At 33.2% G+C, this 19,268-nt stretch overlaps 1 protein-coding gene across 1 annotated transcript in view; it reads left to right on the top strand.

The window, feature by feature from the left end:
• Positions 1 to 19,268, top strand: part of PKHD1 (PKHD1 ciliary IPT domain containing fibrocystin/polyductin) — a 477,374-nt gene that overhangs the window by 309,678 nt on the left and 148,428 nt on the right. Inside the window, 2 exon segments of the mRNA XM_033217424.1 lie at positions 6,931 to 7,044; positions 10,099 to 10,186. Of these exon segments, the coding sequence (XP_033073315.1) occupies positions 6,931 to 7,044; positions 10,099 to 10,186 (202 nt within the window).

The raw sequence follows: 19,268 nt of genomic DNA, 5'->3' as shown, positions 1-19,268 counted from the left end.
AGGACATCAGTTAGTCTTTACTAAAGGCATTTGCAGTGATCATCTTTCTTATTTTAATAATTTTTAAATCAGTCTTTCTTAAACTGTACTTTTGACTCATGAATCCATATAACAGTAATATAATATTTCTTAGGGATTTATTTAGTTATTAAAATAATTAATCAAATAATAAATTTATTATAAAATATTTAATTTTGCATACAAACAAAATAATTTTAAGAAAACTAGTAAATAAATGAATGAATGAATGATTTGTTTTTTTAGTTAGAAAACTTACAGGAATGTTTCAGTTTAAGGTAAACTTTGTGTTTTCTGAAGTTCCTTGGGCTGGACATTGAAATAAGTAGCCACTTAATATTTTTACTTTGAAATGTCTAGTGTCTAGCTAGTACTTTAGAAATTAGATATTACTTGCTAGGAAGAACTTGCCTTATTTTTTTAAGTTTTCAAATTTAAAGGTTAATTTTGAATAAGTGTGATACCTCCATGATTACTATTACTATCTTTTTTACTACTATTATTAATACTGCTAAAAGCCAATATTTTTAAAAAACATGTATCATATACAGACACTGTGCCCTGTACTATTAGCATGGACTAAATCATTGAACCCTCACAAAAAATGGATGCTATTATTGTGCCTATTTTATCATTGAGGAAACTGAGGCTTAAAGAAATGAGGTAATTTGCTTAACTTTATGGAGGAAGTTTTAAGAACTTTTGTACATTTTGCAAGTAGTGAATGAATAACATATTTTCATGTTTATTTTAATATTCCATTAATTGATAAGTTGAGAGGCCTCATTAAAAATGAAAATTTGTCAGCCTGAATAAAATCACTGTATGAGTGGTTGGACATTATCATTTAATAATGCCTACTGATTTTTATAACCAATTTTTATCTTACTGGACTGCAAGCCCCATTCTACCCTACACTTATTTTCAGACGGAATCAGTTCTATTGGGGAGGAATGTTTTAGGAATAAGCGGGTCAAATATACACTGCGAATTAAAAGCTACTTCAGAAAAACATGTGTGCTGCAATTTACTTGGTTCAGTGCTATTTACCAGCTTGGGTTTATATGATAGTAAGAAGGTTCTAGAGGCTCTGGGCTGGAGAAAGTCGCTATTGCAGGGCATGAGAAAAATAGTTATGCTTTGGATAGAAGCTCAACTTCCAAAGTCATCACCATTTAACCCACTTCTGAGGACAAGGGAAAAATGTACAAAATTTATTTTGGGGGTAATTTCTTTATCTTTCATGTGCAATCAAGGTATTTATAGAGTTTTAAGATTAACTCAGATAAAAATACAAATTATATAAAAATACAATTTTTGCTTTGAATTCAGTGAATAGCACCTGGAAAATAGTATATTCAGAAGATGTGACTAAAGTTTTGGCCAGTTTCCCCTCTTTTGATCAACAAAACTTATTGAAGAATATTCTTGGAACATAGTCATTTAATATATTTTTATTAATTGTGGAAAATGACACACATATACAACAAATTTTATAAAAGGAAAAATATATGCTTAATTAAACATTATAAATCCAATCTACTGGATATGTAGTGAGATCTCATTCTTGTTTTAATTTTTGTTTCTTTTTTATGATATGATTGAGCATAGTAGAATGTATTTATTATTTATTTGAGGGTATCTTGTTTTGTGAAATAGCTGTTCTCTTACTCTTTTTTAATGATGAATGTACCTGTTTTATATTTATTTACTGAAGTTATTTATATATTTTGGAATGTATCTTTTGTCTGTTATATGTAGTACAAATGTCTTTTCCCACTCTGTGGCTTGCTTTTTTACTTTCTTTTTTCTTTTTTTTATTCTTTTGAGATGGAGTCTCACTCTGTCACCAGACTGGAGTGCAATGTGGCACGATCTCGGCTCACTGCAACCTCTGTGACAGGGATTCAAGCTATTCTCCTGCCTTAGCCTCTTGATTAGCTGGGACTACAGGTGTGTGGCACCATGCCCAGCTAATTTTTGTATTTTTAGTAGAGACAAAGTTTCACCATGTTGGCCAGGATGGTCTAGATCTCTTGACCTTGTGATCCACCTGCCTCGGCCTCCCAAAGTGTTTGGATTAAAGGCATGAGCCACCACGTCCAGCCGCTTTTTTACTTTCTTTCTTTTTTTTTTTTTTTTTTGAGGCAGAGTCTCGCTCCGTGGCCCGGACTGGAGTGCAGTGGCCAGATCTCAGCTCACTGCAAGCTCCGCCTCCCGGGTTCCCGCCATTCTCCTGCCTCAGCCTCCCGAGTAGCTGGGACTACAGGCGCCCGCCACCTCGCCCGGCTAGTTTTTTGTATTTTTAGTAGAGACGGGGTTTCACCGTGTTAGCCAGGATGGTCTCGATCTCCTGACCTCGTGATCCGCCCGTCTCGGCCTCCCAAAGTGCTGGGATTACAGGCTTGAGCCACCGCCCTCGGCTTTTTTACTTTCTTAATGGTATTCTTTAATAATTGGAAAAATCTTTAATATAGCTTACTTTTGAAATTTTTTTATTACGAATTATAAATTTTGGTGGAATTATGGTCAGAAAACAAATGCTGTATAATTCCAAATTTTTAAAATTTGCTAAACTGCTTTATCATCATATGATCAATTTTTTAAAATGTCTTGTGCATGCTTTAAAAGAATGTACATTCTTTGTGGGTCTAGTTTTCCATCTATGCCTGTTATGTCAAATATGCAAATTGCATTATTCAAAACTGCTGTATCATTACTGTATTTTTTTTTTTTTTTTTTTTTTTTTTTTTTAGCGACAGTTGTGTTGGCTTTACAACAAGTGTTATAGGTATATCCATTTGTCCTTGTAGTCCTGTTGATTTTTGCAGTATATATTTTTAAGCTATAATGGTAGGTACATAAATGCTTAAAAGTTGCAATTTACTGGTGAAGTTAGTCTTTTATTACTATGGGGTATTTCTCTTTATTCCAATTGTTTTCTCCAGGAGGGTTGGTAAAAATTACCAAGTTAAACATTTCTGGAATAAAATATCTTCAAATAAACTCTGCTGGGAGTACATAGTTTCTTCTTGCGCTCACTGAGAGAAGGAGGCAATCAGATAAATGGCCCTTACAGTATAGTTTTAGAAGTATTGTGGTAAAACATGGCATTCTGTGATAGCCCTTAGAAGGTCACTTAACCCAGACTTAGTTGACAAGGCCCTTTCCAGAAGAGATGGCATCTGAACTGGGTTTGAGAGTATGTAAGAGTTGGCCGTGACAAAAACAGGAATGAAGGCAGAGAGGGGCAGAGGCAAGGGAGTATATGGTTGCTTGGGGACTTGTATGTTTCAGCTATTAAGTATGTCAAAAAGTCTGTGAAGAAAGGAAGGAGTTTAAAATGGACAAAAATATTTCTAATTGTTTGCTATTTCAAGGTGTTTTTAAATGTTGCCAATTATAAATAAATAACACTGCAGTGGAGAACTTTGGGCATTATTCTTTGCCCTAGTCCCCTACAAGTTCTTTAGGACAAATTGCTTGAAGTAGAGTTACTTTAGCAAGCGGTACAGAACATTTTACACACAAAAGGGGGCATCTAATTCCAGATCATAGAAGGCTTTCAGGAATAAATTATGGTGGAGTCAAGTTTTACGGGATGAATCAGAGTTAGTTAAGATGAAGGTAAAACATGTAAATGCTGGGAAATCTCATGAGCACAGAGGAGAATGAGTTGAGGGAAGGGTAAATAATTTCTTATGGGTTGGCTTGGTACAAGGTCTGGTGAGTCATGTTGATAGAGTGGGCTTAAGTGCATACTAGGATTATACTTGATTCCATCAAAGAGCTTCAGTTAATAAAATAAGGAAATGTCCTTTTTTCTTATTCTTACCTTTTGAAGTTCCTGGAACCCATTTGTACCATATTCCCCAAATAATTATAATGATTATCTTTCATATGCCAGAACTCATTTTCTTCCATCTCACATGATTTTAGCATCTGGAACACATTGTTTCCCCTTCACTGCCTACCATTATACTAAGTAATGTCTGCTTCCCTTTACTTCTTTTCTGTTCCTCCATATCCACATGTCCTAGGATGGTACTTATTAAGTCTAAGGCCCAACTTCGCCATTTCACAGTTATGTGATTCCTGACAAGCTACTTAACCTCTCTTTGCCTCAGTTTCCTCATCAGAACCTCAACTGTATTCGTCATAAAATTGTGAGAATTAAATTGTGCGTGTGAAAACATCCGGAATGTCTTTGCAGCACAATGACAATTTTATTCCCGCCCATTATGAATACATAAATTTGCCCAGGTTTAATATGCCTCTTGCTATAGTTTAGAGAAGCTTTACAAAGGTAAATCAAGGATGAGCTGCATATCCTTAGCATCTTCTGTCTCAGAAGTGGCTACCCTCAATTAGGGGCAAAGCCCATGCTGGAGAGAGCACCTCACCTTTCTTTGATTGCTAGTTTGAAAATAAAATGAGGATCTCAGCCTTTAAACCTTTCAATTTATCAGCTTTTACACATTCAAGAAAGATTTCAATGTTACAGTAGCATGTATTTCCTTCTCTTAGGTCACCTTTGCCTTCTTTCTACTTAGTCCCTATTCTCCATCTTTCTTTTTCCCTCAGTTACGAAAAGGAAGCCAAATTCTGGCCATTGCAGATACCAAAAGATCACGGCAGTCTATCTAATTTTGCCCAGACTTTCTGCGAAAGCTCCACATGTGCTGCAGTGTTGGGTTGCATAATTGATTTAATCTCTAATTTTAGAGGAACGCTGAACTCTTTTTGTGGGGCTCTGCATACGTTTCTCTAGGGCAAAAACTGTCCTACTTTTTTCTCTCTGGTATCTCTTTAGTGCTAGGCCATTTTTTTTTTTTTTTTTTTTTTCCCAAAGACTCTAAACTACCCTCCGTGAAATAAATGAAATCACAGTTGGAAAACAGCTTACTGGACAGACTTGTAACGACAAGATAACAGCTACGCTATACACATTTACGAAACATTTTCATCCTCCCTTGCTTCCCTTCTTTCTGCTCTAGCACATCTTTATTTTCACTAAGATGATGCATCAGGCTCTCAGCTGAGGAGTTTCATTACCTACACAGAGGAGTAACACACCTTTGCATATTATTGGAAATACATAGGCTTGCTCACCCATTGACCTACTATATGCCTCTAGGCAGATTTACTTACCTCTCTGAATCTTGCTTTCAGCAGAGTACTGGAGTAATGACAGTGAAGGCTGAACTATAAAGATAGGTATGTAGCAAGCTTCAGACTTACCTGTGCCTTTTGGCTAACCAAGTATATAGGAAGTCTCAGCTGGAGGGGATGATTTTATGTTGCTGGAAAGACCAGCAACTAAGATGAAAACCAGGCAATTGTACGTTTACTAGTTATTTCACATTGTATTTAACAATGTCATTTTTGGTTTTCTTTTCGGGAATTGATAAACTGGGAAGACGCATTTGATAGCCGGTGGTTTTTATGAATCTGTCTGATTTGGTATGTAATTTGGGGATTACCTTCCCACTAGTTATTTATTTTTCTTTCTTTCTTTCTTTTTTTTTTGAGACGGAGTCTCACTCTGTCGCCCAGGCTGGAGTGCAGTGGCGCCATCTCAGCTCACTGCAAGCTCCGCCTCCCGGGTTCACGCCATTCTCCTGCCTCAACCTCACGAGTAGCTGGGACTATAGGCGCCCGCCACCACGCCCGGCTAATTTTTTGTATTTTAATTAAGACGGGGTTTCACCGTGTTCGTCAGAATGGTCTCGATCTCCTGACCTCGCGATCTGCCCGCCTCGGCCTCCCAAAGTGCTGGGATTACAGGCCTGAGCCACCATGCCCGGCCCAGTTATTTCTTAAAAACCTGACTTTAATAACTTTAATATTTTTGTACTCCAAGACATATTTTCCAAAGAGACTAACCTTCCTTAAGTCCATACTCACTAACGCTATTTTGACAAATTCCCTGAACAATTATCATACCATAGAAGTATGAATTTTCATACCAAACTCCACTGTTAACATCAATAAAATAAGGTCAGAAACAATTCCAATTGCTGTCTGAGTATCATAGCCTTATGTCTTTATGAATCTTTATGCTGGTAAAATAATTTAGTTTTAGAAAATAACTTCTTATTTGTTAAATAAACACTTAGCATTAACAGATCTTTGTTCAAATAGATTCTATTACTTAATAGTTGGATCAATTTAGACAAGTCCCTTAACCTCTAAGACTCTTTATGTGCAAATATTTAAAACTGGGATAATAATTATACTGACTTCTCAGGTTTGTTGTGAGGAGTAAATGCTAAGATGCATATAAAGAAATTTGAAGTTTAGCCATAGACAGTGTATCAGGCAGGTTTGCCATAATAATGGTGTGTAACAAATAATCCCCAAATCTCAGTGGTTTGCATCAAGAAATATTTATGTTAGACTTGGTTGGACTTGGCTCCAGCTTATGTGTTCTGTTTTGCTCTGTATGTCTCTTCATTCAGATACCAGAGGCTATTTAAGGAATTTTCCATTCATGGTAGAGAACAACGTTGAAAGAAATCTGGTAAAAAACAAAATAAAACAAAACAAAACAACTTGCCAAGTCCCTTGAAGCATCAACTGAGAACTGATATTCCTATCACTTTCACACAAATTTCACTGGCCAAAGCAAGTCATATGACCAGGATCAATATTAGTTGTTCAGGAAAGTTTATGCTGCTTTAATAAAGAAAGAAGAGTGAATATCTGGTGAATAATACATGAGTCTCCTTCAGAGAAGTTTAGTGAATCTTTTGTTTTTCCTATTCTTATTTCATCTACATAACCACTGACTCCTCCATATAGTCTATTTTACAGTATCTACGTTGCATTCTTGAAATTTTACCTCAGTTTCTCCCTCTCTTTCTTTTAATTTCAAATTGATTTGAATGATATACTTTTCTTTGTAAACAGGTACTTTAGAAAATCCCTTAGAAAAGGAACAAAAGCTTCTGATTCTCCTTAGAGCCTCAGAGGGAGTCTTTTGTGACCGTTTGAATGGAATTCATATTGACCCAGGAACAATTGGTAAGAGTATAATATAGTTTTCATTAAAAATAAAATGCATGTGTGTGTATTGTGTGTTTGTGTCTTATAGAGAAATACTATTCATAGAACATATGCTAAATTCCAAACACTCTTTTAGGTAATTTATATTTATTATTTTACTTACCAGCTCTCTTGTGAGCAGTGTCCATTTTAGAGATGTCAAAACTAAGACTCAGAGATGATGAACGACATGCAGAAAACCACACAGCTTTATAGTGTCAGCATTTGGATTAAGATCCAGATTAGTCAGACACTAAAGTTTTGACTGAGTCAGTATTATCAACTATAAATACTACTCTATTATTGATACATTTATACAACGGAATTATACATTAATAAGAAACATTCACTGTTGACAATTTCTTTATTTGCTATTGCCACAATACCAAATCCTATTTTAAATTGATCTATGTAAAAGTACAGAAACCGGGACTGGACTTGTTTAACCATATGTATGTATCCTCAACTAACTCAGTTGTGAGGGATAAGAGAATGTTCATCAGATTTTAAGTCTTTTCCCACTTTTTCTATGTGGGCATTACTAATTTTATAAGTAAAGAGGGATAACTCTTGGCATGAAGCAATTTTCTTCAAGAATGTTCATTTTTTTAGTTATTTTTCCCTCATTTATATAATAGTTGAAATAAGTTCACCATACTTTATTACTCTTTTAGATATTTTATTGTCACATAGCTTAAATATGTTATTATAATATAATAATCTTAATCCAAATGCTGACACTATAAAGCTGTGTGGTTATTATAATATAATAACGTACTTAAGCTGTGTGACAATACAATATCTAAAAGAGTAATAAATATGTTATTATATTTAAGCTATGTGACAGTATAATATCTAAAAGAATAATAAAGTATAGTGAACTTACTTCAACTATTATATAAATGAGAAAAAAATTAAAAGAAAAAAATATGAACATTCTTAAAGAAAATTGGTTGTTAATTTCCTTGGATTCTCCTTTAGATGCATTGCTCTGTTGGAGGTTTTCGAGTAAACCATTTTACCTTGTGGAAAAAGAGCAAGGATCATCATTTCTGAGGTTTCTGAACACTATGAGATATAAATTTAATATTCATTAGCAGTCAGTGGCTCCCTCTCTGGATCTCAGTAACTCAATAGAGTGGAGACAAAAATGTTAAGATAGTATGAAGTTTGTTAACTTAGTTCCATAATATATAATCATTGTCATATAATACTTTGATAGCACTTTATAGTTTCCAAAGGGTTTTTTCCCATGCATGCTATTTATTTTATCTTTCTAACAATAAGAGGTTCAAGAATGTTTTAATTTTTCCAAGTTGACAAACTAGATGAATTATTATAAGAACATTTGATCTCCTTTTGCCTGTGGTATCCACTCTTTTCTGTAGTGTGATAATAGTGGAACAAACTTTCTGTTAGGACTATCCACAGGTGTCTGCTCTGATCCCCAATCCTGGCTGTATGGTCAAACTAGTGTCTTTGAAATTTTCTTTGACACTAAAATGAAATAAAGAATGAAGTATTTCTTTCACTGCATGCTCAAATTTTTGTAGTATCATAAGTAGATGAAGAATTTTAATCGTATTAAATCATTTATAATCTTCTTGAGACAACTAAGAAATTGTGTCATTTTACAGTAAACTTTGATGATTGGAAATGACCAAGAAATCTGCTTTTCTGGTCAATTGAATTTTCTGGATAATTCAAATTTAAGGACATGAACTGCTTTTTGTTATAAACGTTTTGGTTGGAAATCTCTCTAAATTACTTCAGGATCCTTCTAAGCCTAGCTTACTTAGCCTGTAGTGAAAAAAGATGGATTTTTGTTTTGGGTGATGATGTCTTATGAAATACATAAATGCTATTATGAAAGATTGGTTTCAGGACACGTCCTGAAAATGGGGTTCTTTTTATATCCATTTATCCTGATTTAGTTTTATTATCTTCTGACATTTTCATAGTTGATATGTGGGGGAAAAAATACGGATGTTGATATAAACAGTTGGTTAAGTTCTAATTAACTGGGATTTTTTTTTCGGTCCATATCAGATGAAAACCCAAGGCATATTATTTGTACCTTAGTGATTTCCTGCTTCTTTTATTTCTATGATTTCTGATGAAAACTGTAAAAATTTTAAATTGGTGACTTGCAATAAAATAGCGTGCACCAATCCAGGGATATGCAGACAATACATTTGGAAGCAGGAATAAAATATTAGAACTTCTATTCAAGTATATATTAGTATATTCATATATGTGTATATTTTTTACCTAAATATAAATATCTGAATTATGTAAATAAAATAAATATACATGTGCTTAGAGTACACGATCACATGTTTTTTCTTTTACTGGTGAGTTTCATGGTCAAAACATTTTTAAACCACTAGAATATGAGGAATTATGGTTGAAAATGGCAATAAAATATGTAAGAGGAAAGACATGTAAAAATAAAACTGGGCTGTATCAAGCATGTTCCTGGTAAGACTTTAATTTATGAGTCTGAAATAAATTGCATTTTGAAACCAAGGACTTAGAAATCTCTCCCTTGATATTTATAAGACAAAATATTAAATCCAGCCACTAAACATAAAGCTAATAGCTCCAAAACTCTGTCCTAAGGAAATAAAATTAACCGTGCTTCTGGAGAACCTAGTGTATATCAAAAAATCTCAAAACTGGTTAACTTCCAAAAGAACTGTAAATGGTTTGGAGTCACATCAAGAGTGGAAAGGAGTACCTCTTCAACTTTAGTCATTAGAGTGGTCTGCTTCCCACCTTTTAGATTATTATGATGTGGTGTAGCATTCTTTTTTCTATAGCATTTGAGAGAATAAGTTTCATAGCCATGTGAGATATATCTTAGTATTGTAAAATAGAGCATTTAAATAATGCTTTTGATAATATGGAACCTTCATTTAGAGATTCTATATCCCATGTTTTGCACAACAGCCTATGGAATGACTTTTACTCACCTGGCTTTAATTCCTCTGAAGGATTTTTCTATCCAACTGTTACTCCTTTTATTTTCAGGGGTTTATGGGAAAGTTCAGCTTTACAGTGCTTATCCTAAGAACTCCTGGACACATCTTGGAGCTGATATTGCCTCAGGAAATGAGAGGTAAGGAATGAGAGTGACTTAGGGCTTTTTCTTGGTGGTTGTTTAGGTTGCTTCTGCTTGAGATTTTGTTACAATATGAAATTGAATTTTAGGTTAAGCATTGTAATTAAAGGATGAGTAAGTAGAAAAAGAAGCGATTATAGGGAATTTAAAAAATATCTCTATAGCCTAATAGAAGGACAACAAAACATGCAAAAGGTAGTAGAGGAACACAGTTTATTCCAGGAGAAAATTTTAGATAATACATAATTATTGCTGTCCATAAAATCTTAAAATACATGAATTCCATGAGATAAGAGGTGAAGTATGAGGTGAGAATACTATGTCTAAGCTGAAAAGGTAGCTCATTAAGATATAGACAGAATTAAAACAGGAGGGAGAAGAAACATATGAAGTATATTGTGAAATTTAATAATGCGTTGAAGGCAGTAAAGGATAGAATCATTGCTGTCTCAAACTGCATAGGTAAAATGAAGAACAAACTGATGGAGATCTATTCGAACACAGAAGATAAGACTAGGAAGTAAAAATGACAAAAGATAAAGTACTAGAAATAGAGATCAGAAAGTTAAAAACGATCTATGGGTAATATGTCCTTTTTAATAAGAACTCAGAATAACTACAACAGAAAGAATAATGAAAACTATAACTGAAATACACATAGAAAACATGAGAATAGTTACATTTTATTAGAAAAGGTTAATATCAAGGATGGTGATTGCTTCATTACATCATTTTCATAGTATAAGAAAAATAGAATGAACAAAAAGTAAAAGAAAAAGAAAGGAACATCAAGCTTTCTAGCCTTAGCATTCACCTCTACACCATCACATGTGGGAAGATCATGATGCCACATCTATCAATGTTTAAGGAAAAAAAAATATTGTGACCAAAGAATTGGACACACTGCTAAGATGCACATGTGAAAAATGGAAGAAAATTCAGTGTTCAAATAAAGAGATTAAACTAAATTGAAAACTCGGGAACAGAAATAAAATTTGAGAATAATATAAATAACTAAGAAGCACTGAAATAAATTTAAATATTATAGTGTAACTATGGTTATTAAAACAAATTCCTTTTTTGTTTTTGAGAAGCAGTCTCATTCTGTTGCCCAGGATGGAGTGCAATGGTGCAATCTTGGCTCATTGCAATCTCCGCCTCCTGGGTTCAAGCGATTTTCCTGCCTCAGCCACCCAAGTAGCTGGGATTACAGGCACACATCACCATGCACGGCTAATCTTTGTATTTTTAGTAGAGATGTTTTACCATGTCAGTGAGACTGATCTTGAATTCCTGACTTAAGGTGATCCACCCGTCTCGGCCTCCCAAAGGCCTGGGATTACAGGAATGAGCCACGGCGCCTGACCTAAAACAAATTCTAATAATTGTTCTTATAAAAGAAATAACATAACATTTGAAAAGTTAATGTATTAGTTAGGGTTCTGTTTATACAAAAAATATATAATCAGTAGGTTATGTGCTTGTGTGTGTGTGTGTATGTGTGTATCCTACCTGTTATATGTATATAAATTATACAATAGATATAATAAATATTAATATACATGCATTTATATGTAAAGAGATATATTTCAAGGAATAGATTTACACAATTATGGGAGCTGGAGAGTTTGAAATCTGTTAAGCAGGCCAGCACGTTGCAAAGTACGGAAGAACTGATTTGCAGTCTTAAGGCAGAATTTCCTCTTCCCAAAGGAAATCTCAGTTTTGCTTTTAAGGCCTTCCAACTGATTGATGAGGCCCACCCACATTATTGGGTGACCTAATCTCCTTAAACTCAACTGACTGTGTTAACCACACTGACAAAATACCTTCACAGTAACACCTAGATTAGTGTTTGATTGTTTAACTGTGTATAATAGTTTAGCAAATATGACACATAAATGAATCTTTACCATTCAAAATTATCAGATAAAAACCTGGAACTATAACCATAGGAGGTAAATAAGAGTTAATTTATTTTATTAGAATTTTGAATGGTATACTTTCCAAATCACCAGAGGGGAAAAAATGAAAGAAACCATAAAATAAATAGTAAATTAAAAAAAAGAAGAAGAAAATGAAATGGTAAAAGAATAAAAGCAACAAAAAGATATATTTTAAAAAACAGAAATAAGAAAGAATAAATTTACCAGTTACAAAACAAAATATTTGTGAAAAATAATGCTGTAGAAAAATTGGGTTAAAAGTCAAAATGTAATTATAACTTTTTTACCAGAGGAAAACTTAAAACCAATTAGGAGAAATTTAAAGTTAAATATTGAATAAGAATAAATCATTGACATCTAAAATAAAGGAGCCTCAAAATTATTAACAAAACATGTAAAAATCAAAATAAATGTTTCAAGTCGGTTAAATAATTATACTTTACATTAGTAAAGGCTTCCATCATAGCGAGACCCTAACAGTCAGAAAAGTTTTACAGCAGATAAATACAATATAGAAATATAAAGCTAATCTCTAGGAAATATAAGGTGAAATTGACAGAAACAAAAATCACAATCCAAGACATTTATTTATCTCTTTCAGTTCCAAATCTTTTAATTAGATTAAAAAAGGTAAAGAAAATATGAAGAACATGAGTAATATAATAAAATAAATTTAATTTATTTATCAAACTACTCCTTTACCTTAAAATATACATATATCCATAATTACAACCTTAATACATTTTAATAATAGTATGTGATCACAATATAATAAACATGGAGATTAAAATAAAATATAAACCAGCAATCTTAATTTCTTACAAGAAAAAAGGTATAATAAATTATTTTCTAAATAACTTTTATACCCAAGAAAACATCAAAACTTTACCAACAGAATAGCTGGGAAATAACAATAATGAGAGTATAGCATACGAGATATTGTAAAGCATGCCATCACATTCAATGCTTTTGTGATTGAATAAGCAAACAAACTTTTCTTATTGACAGTTTTCGTATTGACAATTATTCTTAACAATGAGACTTCTTCTAAACAAAGAATAACTGTCAATATGAGAAATTAGAAACAAAATAACCCACAAGTCTAATGAACTCAATCAATGCAAGAAAAAGGCGGAAATTGGTGAAATAGAAAGTAGAAAATTCGTAAGATTAAATTTTTAAAAAGAGGTAGTGATTTAATCTCTAGTAACTTTAATCATACCAATATATAAAACCCCAATATATAAAATAAGAAATGACAGTTCAAATATATGTACAGAATAGGTTACAGTTATAATATAAAAATATAAGTGTATATAGTGCAACTTTAACATTTTTGAGAAAAATACGTTATAAAAAGGAATTTTTAATGATAATTTAGAGTTATCATTATTGGCTAGAGAAGAATAAAATGTAAAGAACAAGAAATAGTGAAAGATATAAATTTATCAAATATTTATCTCCAAAATATATTTGGCTTACATAAATTTATACCATATTCTTCCAATCATTTGAATATCAAATAATTCCTATGCTATATAATCTATTCCCAATTAATTTAAGGGAACAGGCATAAAATAATCTTTACACTTGTTTATAGCTACTAAAAGCTCAAAAAAAAGAAAACTGAGACAACATCCAAATAGAATGTAAAAGTCGTAAATAAAAAAGCAACAAAGCAAGCTATGTTTTTTTTTGTTTGTTTGTTTGAGACGAAGTCTTGCTCTGCCACCCAGGCTGGAGTGCAGTGGCCAGATCTCAGCTCACTACAAGCTCCGCCTTCCGGGTTTACGCCATTCTCCTGCCTCAGCCTCCCGAGTAGCCGGGACTACAGGCGCCCGCCTCGTCGCCTGGCTAGTTTTTTGTATTTTTAAGTAGAGACAGGGTTTCACCGTATTAGCCAGGATGGTCTCGATCTCCTGACCTCGTGATCCGCCCATCTCGGCCTCCCAAAGTGCTGGGATTACAGGCTTGAGCCACCGCGCCCGGCAGCTATGTTTAAATGTGTTTCATTCAAGTGAACAAAGATAATTTGAAATGAAATAATCCATTCATATAATTTACCTTAATACCAGATGTGCAGATTAAGAACATGACCAATTTGGCACAAAATGGAAATACGTTTAATAAAATTCAGCAAACATTCAAACATTCTTGGAATAAACAGTAAATGAAGACTACAAGGATACTTCTTTTAAATTAATGCTATTTATTTGGATGGTATAACCATTAGTGGAGAAGCACTGGTTTAAATAATAATACAAAATAAACACTAAAGGATTCCTCTCAGTTTTGTATTTTATGAGAAAAACTGACATTAAATATTATCGTTTATTACAACAATCATTAAATATTATTATTAAAGTTTTAGCTAATGTATCCAGGCAAGAAAAATACATTAGATCCAATTATTGAAGATAATCCAAACTATTTTCTATGTGGTTTATAAACCACATTTCATCCTGTAAAACTAGAGAATTATCTGAAAAACTATCAGTTGCCTTCAATAAATGCACATCAACAGCTTTTTAATATACAAGCAATAAACTTTTAAATTATAATGTACAATCTTATTTAAAATTTCAACCACAATTATCTAGAAGTAAATTTAAGAAAAATTACAGAAACTATAAAAACAAAACTATAAAACTCTGTTCAAAAGCATAAAAGGAGTTGAGAATAAATGGTGATGCAGAACAAAAATTTGATGGTTCATTATTTTAAAGATGTCAAATCTAATACAACTTGAATCACAGGTCTAATATATTCATCAGAATCTGACTCATTAAATTCTTTGGAACAATAAATATTTGAAAATAGCCAAACATTAGCAGTTTTTTTTTTTTAAATATATGCCTCTGATGTGAGTAATCTGTTATTGGCAGCAAAACTAAAAAGAATACCAGAAATAAACACAGTCATGAATTATTTTTAGAATTTGAATAAATTAGCATTTGAATTTAGTTGAAGACAGGCTGGAATAATCAGTAAATGCTTTGGAAAAATATAAAACTAGATTCCCACTTTATGTTTTACTCTAAATTATAGGTGGATTATGAAACAAAATGTAAAAAATTAAAACCATAAAATTAGTTGAAGAAAGTTTAAGTAAACCTGTAATTTAAACTAGCGAAGACTTCTCTGATCATAACAAGCAAAACAATAGCCGTAGCAAATAAATAATAGATTTGACAACATAACAAGGTCAATATTTCTGCATGTCAATTACAAAATGTAATGACAAATGATCAATTAGACAATGTTTGCAACATACAATAGTACAGATGAAGGACTAACATTTTTTATATGTGAAGAACTTTTATATGTCAAGAATAAAAATAATATGAATACATCAGAAACATATTTGTGAAAGGGTTTGAATATGTGAACCATAAAAGAAAACATACATCTGGCTAATAAACATATAGAAAAAATGGTCTTCTTTACTAAAATTGAAGTAAATATTAATTAAAACAGCAATGGAATCCATTTTAAAGTTTAATTTGGCAAAGATGAAAAATAGTGAACTCCAAGTTGACAAAAGAGAGCAGAGATTCACATTCACATGGGGATTAATATTACATACTAGCCTAGTTTTGTAGATAAAGAAATAAAAATATGTATGCAAATACATAATATGGAAATTTCTGGAAGGACATACAGCACAGCAGGGATCTCTGTTGGTGAAATGATAGGTAGCTATCTTATATCTTGATAGGTATGCTTTGATGTGCTTTTCTCTATGTACAGAATTTCTTTGTAGAATAGGTATTATGTTCACAGTTATTTAATATTATTTATTTGACATGAATTTTACAGATGCTTATGTTTGTCAAACATTGAGCTATGATCTGGAGATATAATGTTAAGTAAAAACTCAGACGTTGATCAAATAATAAATGTAAATTTACATATATGATAAATTCTGTGAAGGGATGGGTTATATAGGATTCTGAAAACACGAATATGTCAACTTGAGGCATTTATGGAAAGTTGGAGAAGGCTTCCCTGAAGCATAGTTTCAGACGTGGGATCTGAAAGAAGAGTGGGCATTAATTAAGCAAAGTGGGTTATATGTGGAAACGGTGTTCTAGCCAGAGCAAACAGCATTCAATTATTAAGCAAATATCTGAGGAATATTTACTATGTGCCAGGTCAGATTGTAAACACTAGACATATAGAAGAGATTGCAAATTAGAAGAGATTGCTGCCCTCTGGGAGCTCAGATCTTAGTGGAGAGGACGACAATACCGAAACAAATACAGAAATATAAATGACATAGTTGAAATTATAAAATATGCTGGTAAGGAAGTCAGTATCGTGGTATGATCGAAAATAGCTGAGGCATAAAATGTGAAGGGTACCATTTTAGATTGAATGGACAGGGAAAGTCTCAGGGGAAGAGAAATTTAGCTGAGACCTGAAGGATGGGAGGGAACCAGCTGGCCTAGGGTGAGGGTAGGGGGGAAACAGGCAGAAGGTCACTATAGCTGGGGCAGAGTGAGCAGAGGGCAGCATTGTCTGATATGGCAAGTGCCAAGTCATACAGGACCTTGTTCAGGTATGAGAGGTCAAAGGGGAAATCACTGAAGGGTTTTATACAGGAGGATAGTGGAATCTGATTTTGTTTAAAAAACTTCTCTGGCTCTGTAGATGATGGATTATGGAGATAAGAGTAGAGCTGGGTTATCAGTTATGAGGCCAGCTGAGGCCAGAAATCATGTAGCTGGGACTCTGGAAGAGGCAGTGGAGATGGAGAGAACAACTGGTCCTGCTGATGACTGCATGTGGAGGCAAGAAAAGAGTGCTGCAGGTATTTTGATAGAGCACACTGGTGAATGGTGGAAGCATGCACTGAGACGGGAAGACTGAGAGGGGAATAGGTTTGTCAGGATGGAAGGCAGCAGGGGCATGCAAAGTTGGAGACATCAAGAGTAGGTGTCAAGAAGCAAATTAGATGCATAATTTAGGGTTTGGAAGCAGCCATGTTGGAAGTAGGTGATGTCATTATTGAAGAAAACATGGGTAGAAGAGAGATTTGGAGCATGAGATTGAGATTGGGGGCATTCTAACTTTTTAGATATTAAGGAGTCAGCACAGGTGATTGAGGAGCAGAGGGTGAAGAGGTGATTCTGTGGTGGGAGGGAGAATGGAGAACATAAGGGTCTGAAAGAATACCATGATAGTTGATGTGGAGAGTAGGGGTTGACAATGACAGGGTTCCAAGGAGTTAAGTGTCAGGGCCACATACATTGGCAATATGAAGAATTTTAGTTTTCACCCTAAGAGTGTTCTGAAGCTGTTGTAGGTTTTTAAGGGGGTAGTATGGATAGGAGGTGGCACTTATTATCATACTTGTACATCTAAAATATTGTAGGCAGAATGTAGTCAGCAGGAGAGGTCGACAGTAGATCCAGAGACACCCAGCAAAAGACAGTGTAACTTGTACACTGCAGGAGTAATGGAGAAGTGGGCAGATTTAGAGGCAGGAGATAAAATCCGTAAGACATGTTGAATATGAAGTACAATCTTGGTTTCTGGTTTGTGTAGCTGGATAGTGGTGTCATTCACTTAAAGAGGACTCAGTTTAGAGAAAAGATTATGAATTCAGATTAGGTCATGTTGAATTTAAAGTGCTTTTCTGATGCTCAAAAGGATTTGTGAAGTAAGCATTTCTAACAAGGATCAATAAGAAACTTTAATTATAATTAAAAGGTTAGCAAGCTGGAATTTGGCAGGAACTATATGAATGGATTTTTCTTATAAGAATGTGTTAAAAACCTCAGTCAGAGTCTGAGCTACAGGCTATTTTGAAAGGAACTCAATTTTATTAATTAAAACTATCCATAGTCATTAACTAGCTACCATTTATTTGGTTCTTATCATGTAAGCTTGTTATATGTCAGGCCTCTACTAAGCATTTTACATACATTATCTCATTTAAATCTTTCAATGCTGTAAGTTAGGTATTATTATCTGCATTTTATGGATATGAAAACTGAGGCTGGAGAAGTTAAGTAAATGTTCCAAGTTCATAAAGCTAGAAATTCCTGAGGCTGGATTTTTTACCCTGATTTATCTGATTCCATTGCATGTGTTCTACGTATTACAAATATTAAAAACAAAATTTCTTAATATCAGTCCTGAGGAGGAGTAATTTAATGAGTTTATACAAACGATGTGCAATTAACGTAGTATATTCATTTTATGGAATTCTCTCTTTTTAAAACCTTTTAAAAAATGTTAAAAATAACTTCAGACTCAAAATAAGTTGCAAAAATAGAGTTTACATATGCCCTTCACTCGATGTTCCTTGATGATAACATATTACATAACTATAAAACATTAGCAAATCTGACAAGTTGATATTGGTGCGGTATTAACTGAACTACAGACCTTATTCAGGCCATCATTTTAAACATGGCTCTACAATCTTAAAAGTCAATTCAATAAGTATTTCTAATATATTGTGATATAAGCATATTTCAGTTGGACTTTTTCATGAATTTTCACCAACAGAATTAGATACCTGAATATATATATATTATATATATTAGATACCTGAATATATAATATATACTAGATACCTGAAAAAAAAAAATATATATATATATATATATATATATATGAATAATGGTAATGTGATTAGGAGGAAAAGTTTCATGTTAACTTTATAAACTTATATCTTACACAATCAACAAAAGTAAGCTTAGCAAGATATTTTGAAGAAAAATTATTTTCTTTTGTTCTGTGTTATATCAATTTATCTCAAAATTACTCTCTGTTGTTGCTTGCTTGAGTTGACTTGTGAAGACTGATGAACAAAACTGTTGAGGTTTTATTTGGATTGTAAATAAATCAAGACAAGTTAGATTTAGACACAAAAAATTGCTTTTACCCATTACAAGTGTTATATATATCTTTTACTGTGAGTCTTTGAAGGGTAGCCATATGACCTTTGAAATTAAATGGTTACTTTGTCAACCAATCTTATGATAAAGGTTAGGTTTTATCCTGGCCATTGGAAGATTTTAAACAAGGCAAGGACAGAGCCTGACTTATACTTTAATTTATGATGTGTGGAGAATTGACTATTGGTGGTGGTGATGGGGAAGAGATAAGAGTGGAAATAG

This window comes from Trachypithecus francoisi, unplaced genomic scaffold, assembly GCF_009764315.1.
Source record: "Trachypithecus francoisi isolate TF-2019V2 unplaced genomic scaffold, Tfra_2.0 Lachesis_group10, whole genome shotgun sequence".
NCBI classification, from domain to species: domain Eukaryota; kingdom Metazoa; phylum Chordata; class Mammalia; order Primates; family Cercopithecidae; genus Trachypithecus; species Trachypithecus francoisi.
The sequence above is the reverse complement of the archived record's forward strand: the minus strand, read 5'-3'. Positions and strand labels throughout refer to the sequence as shown.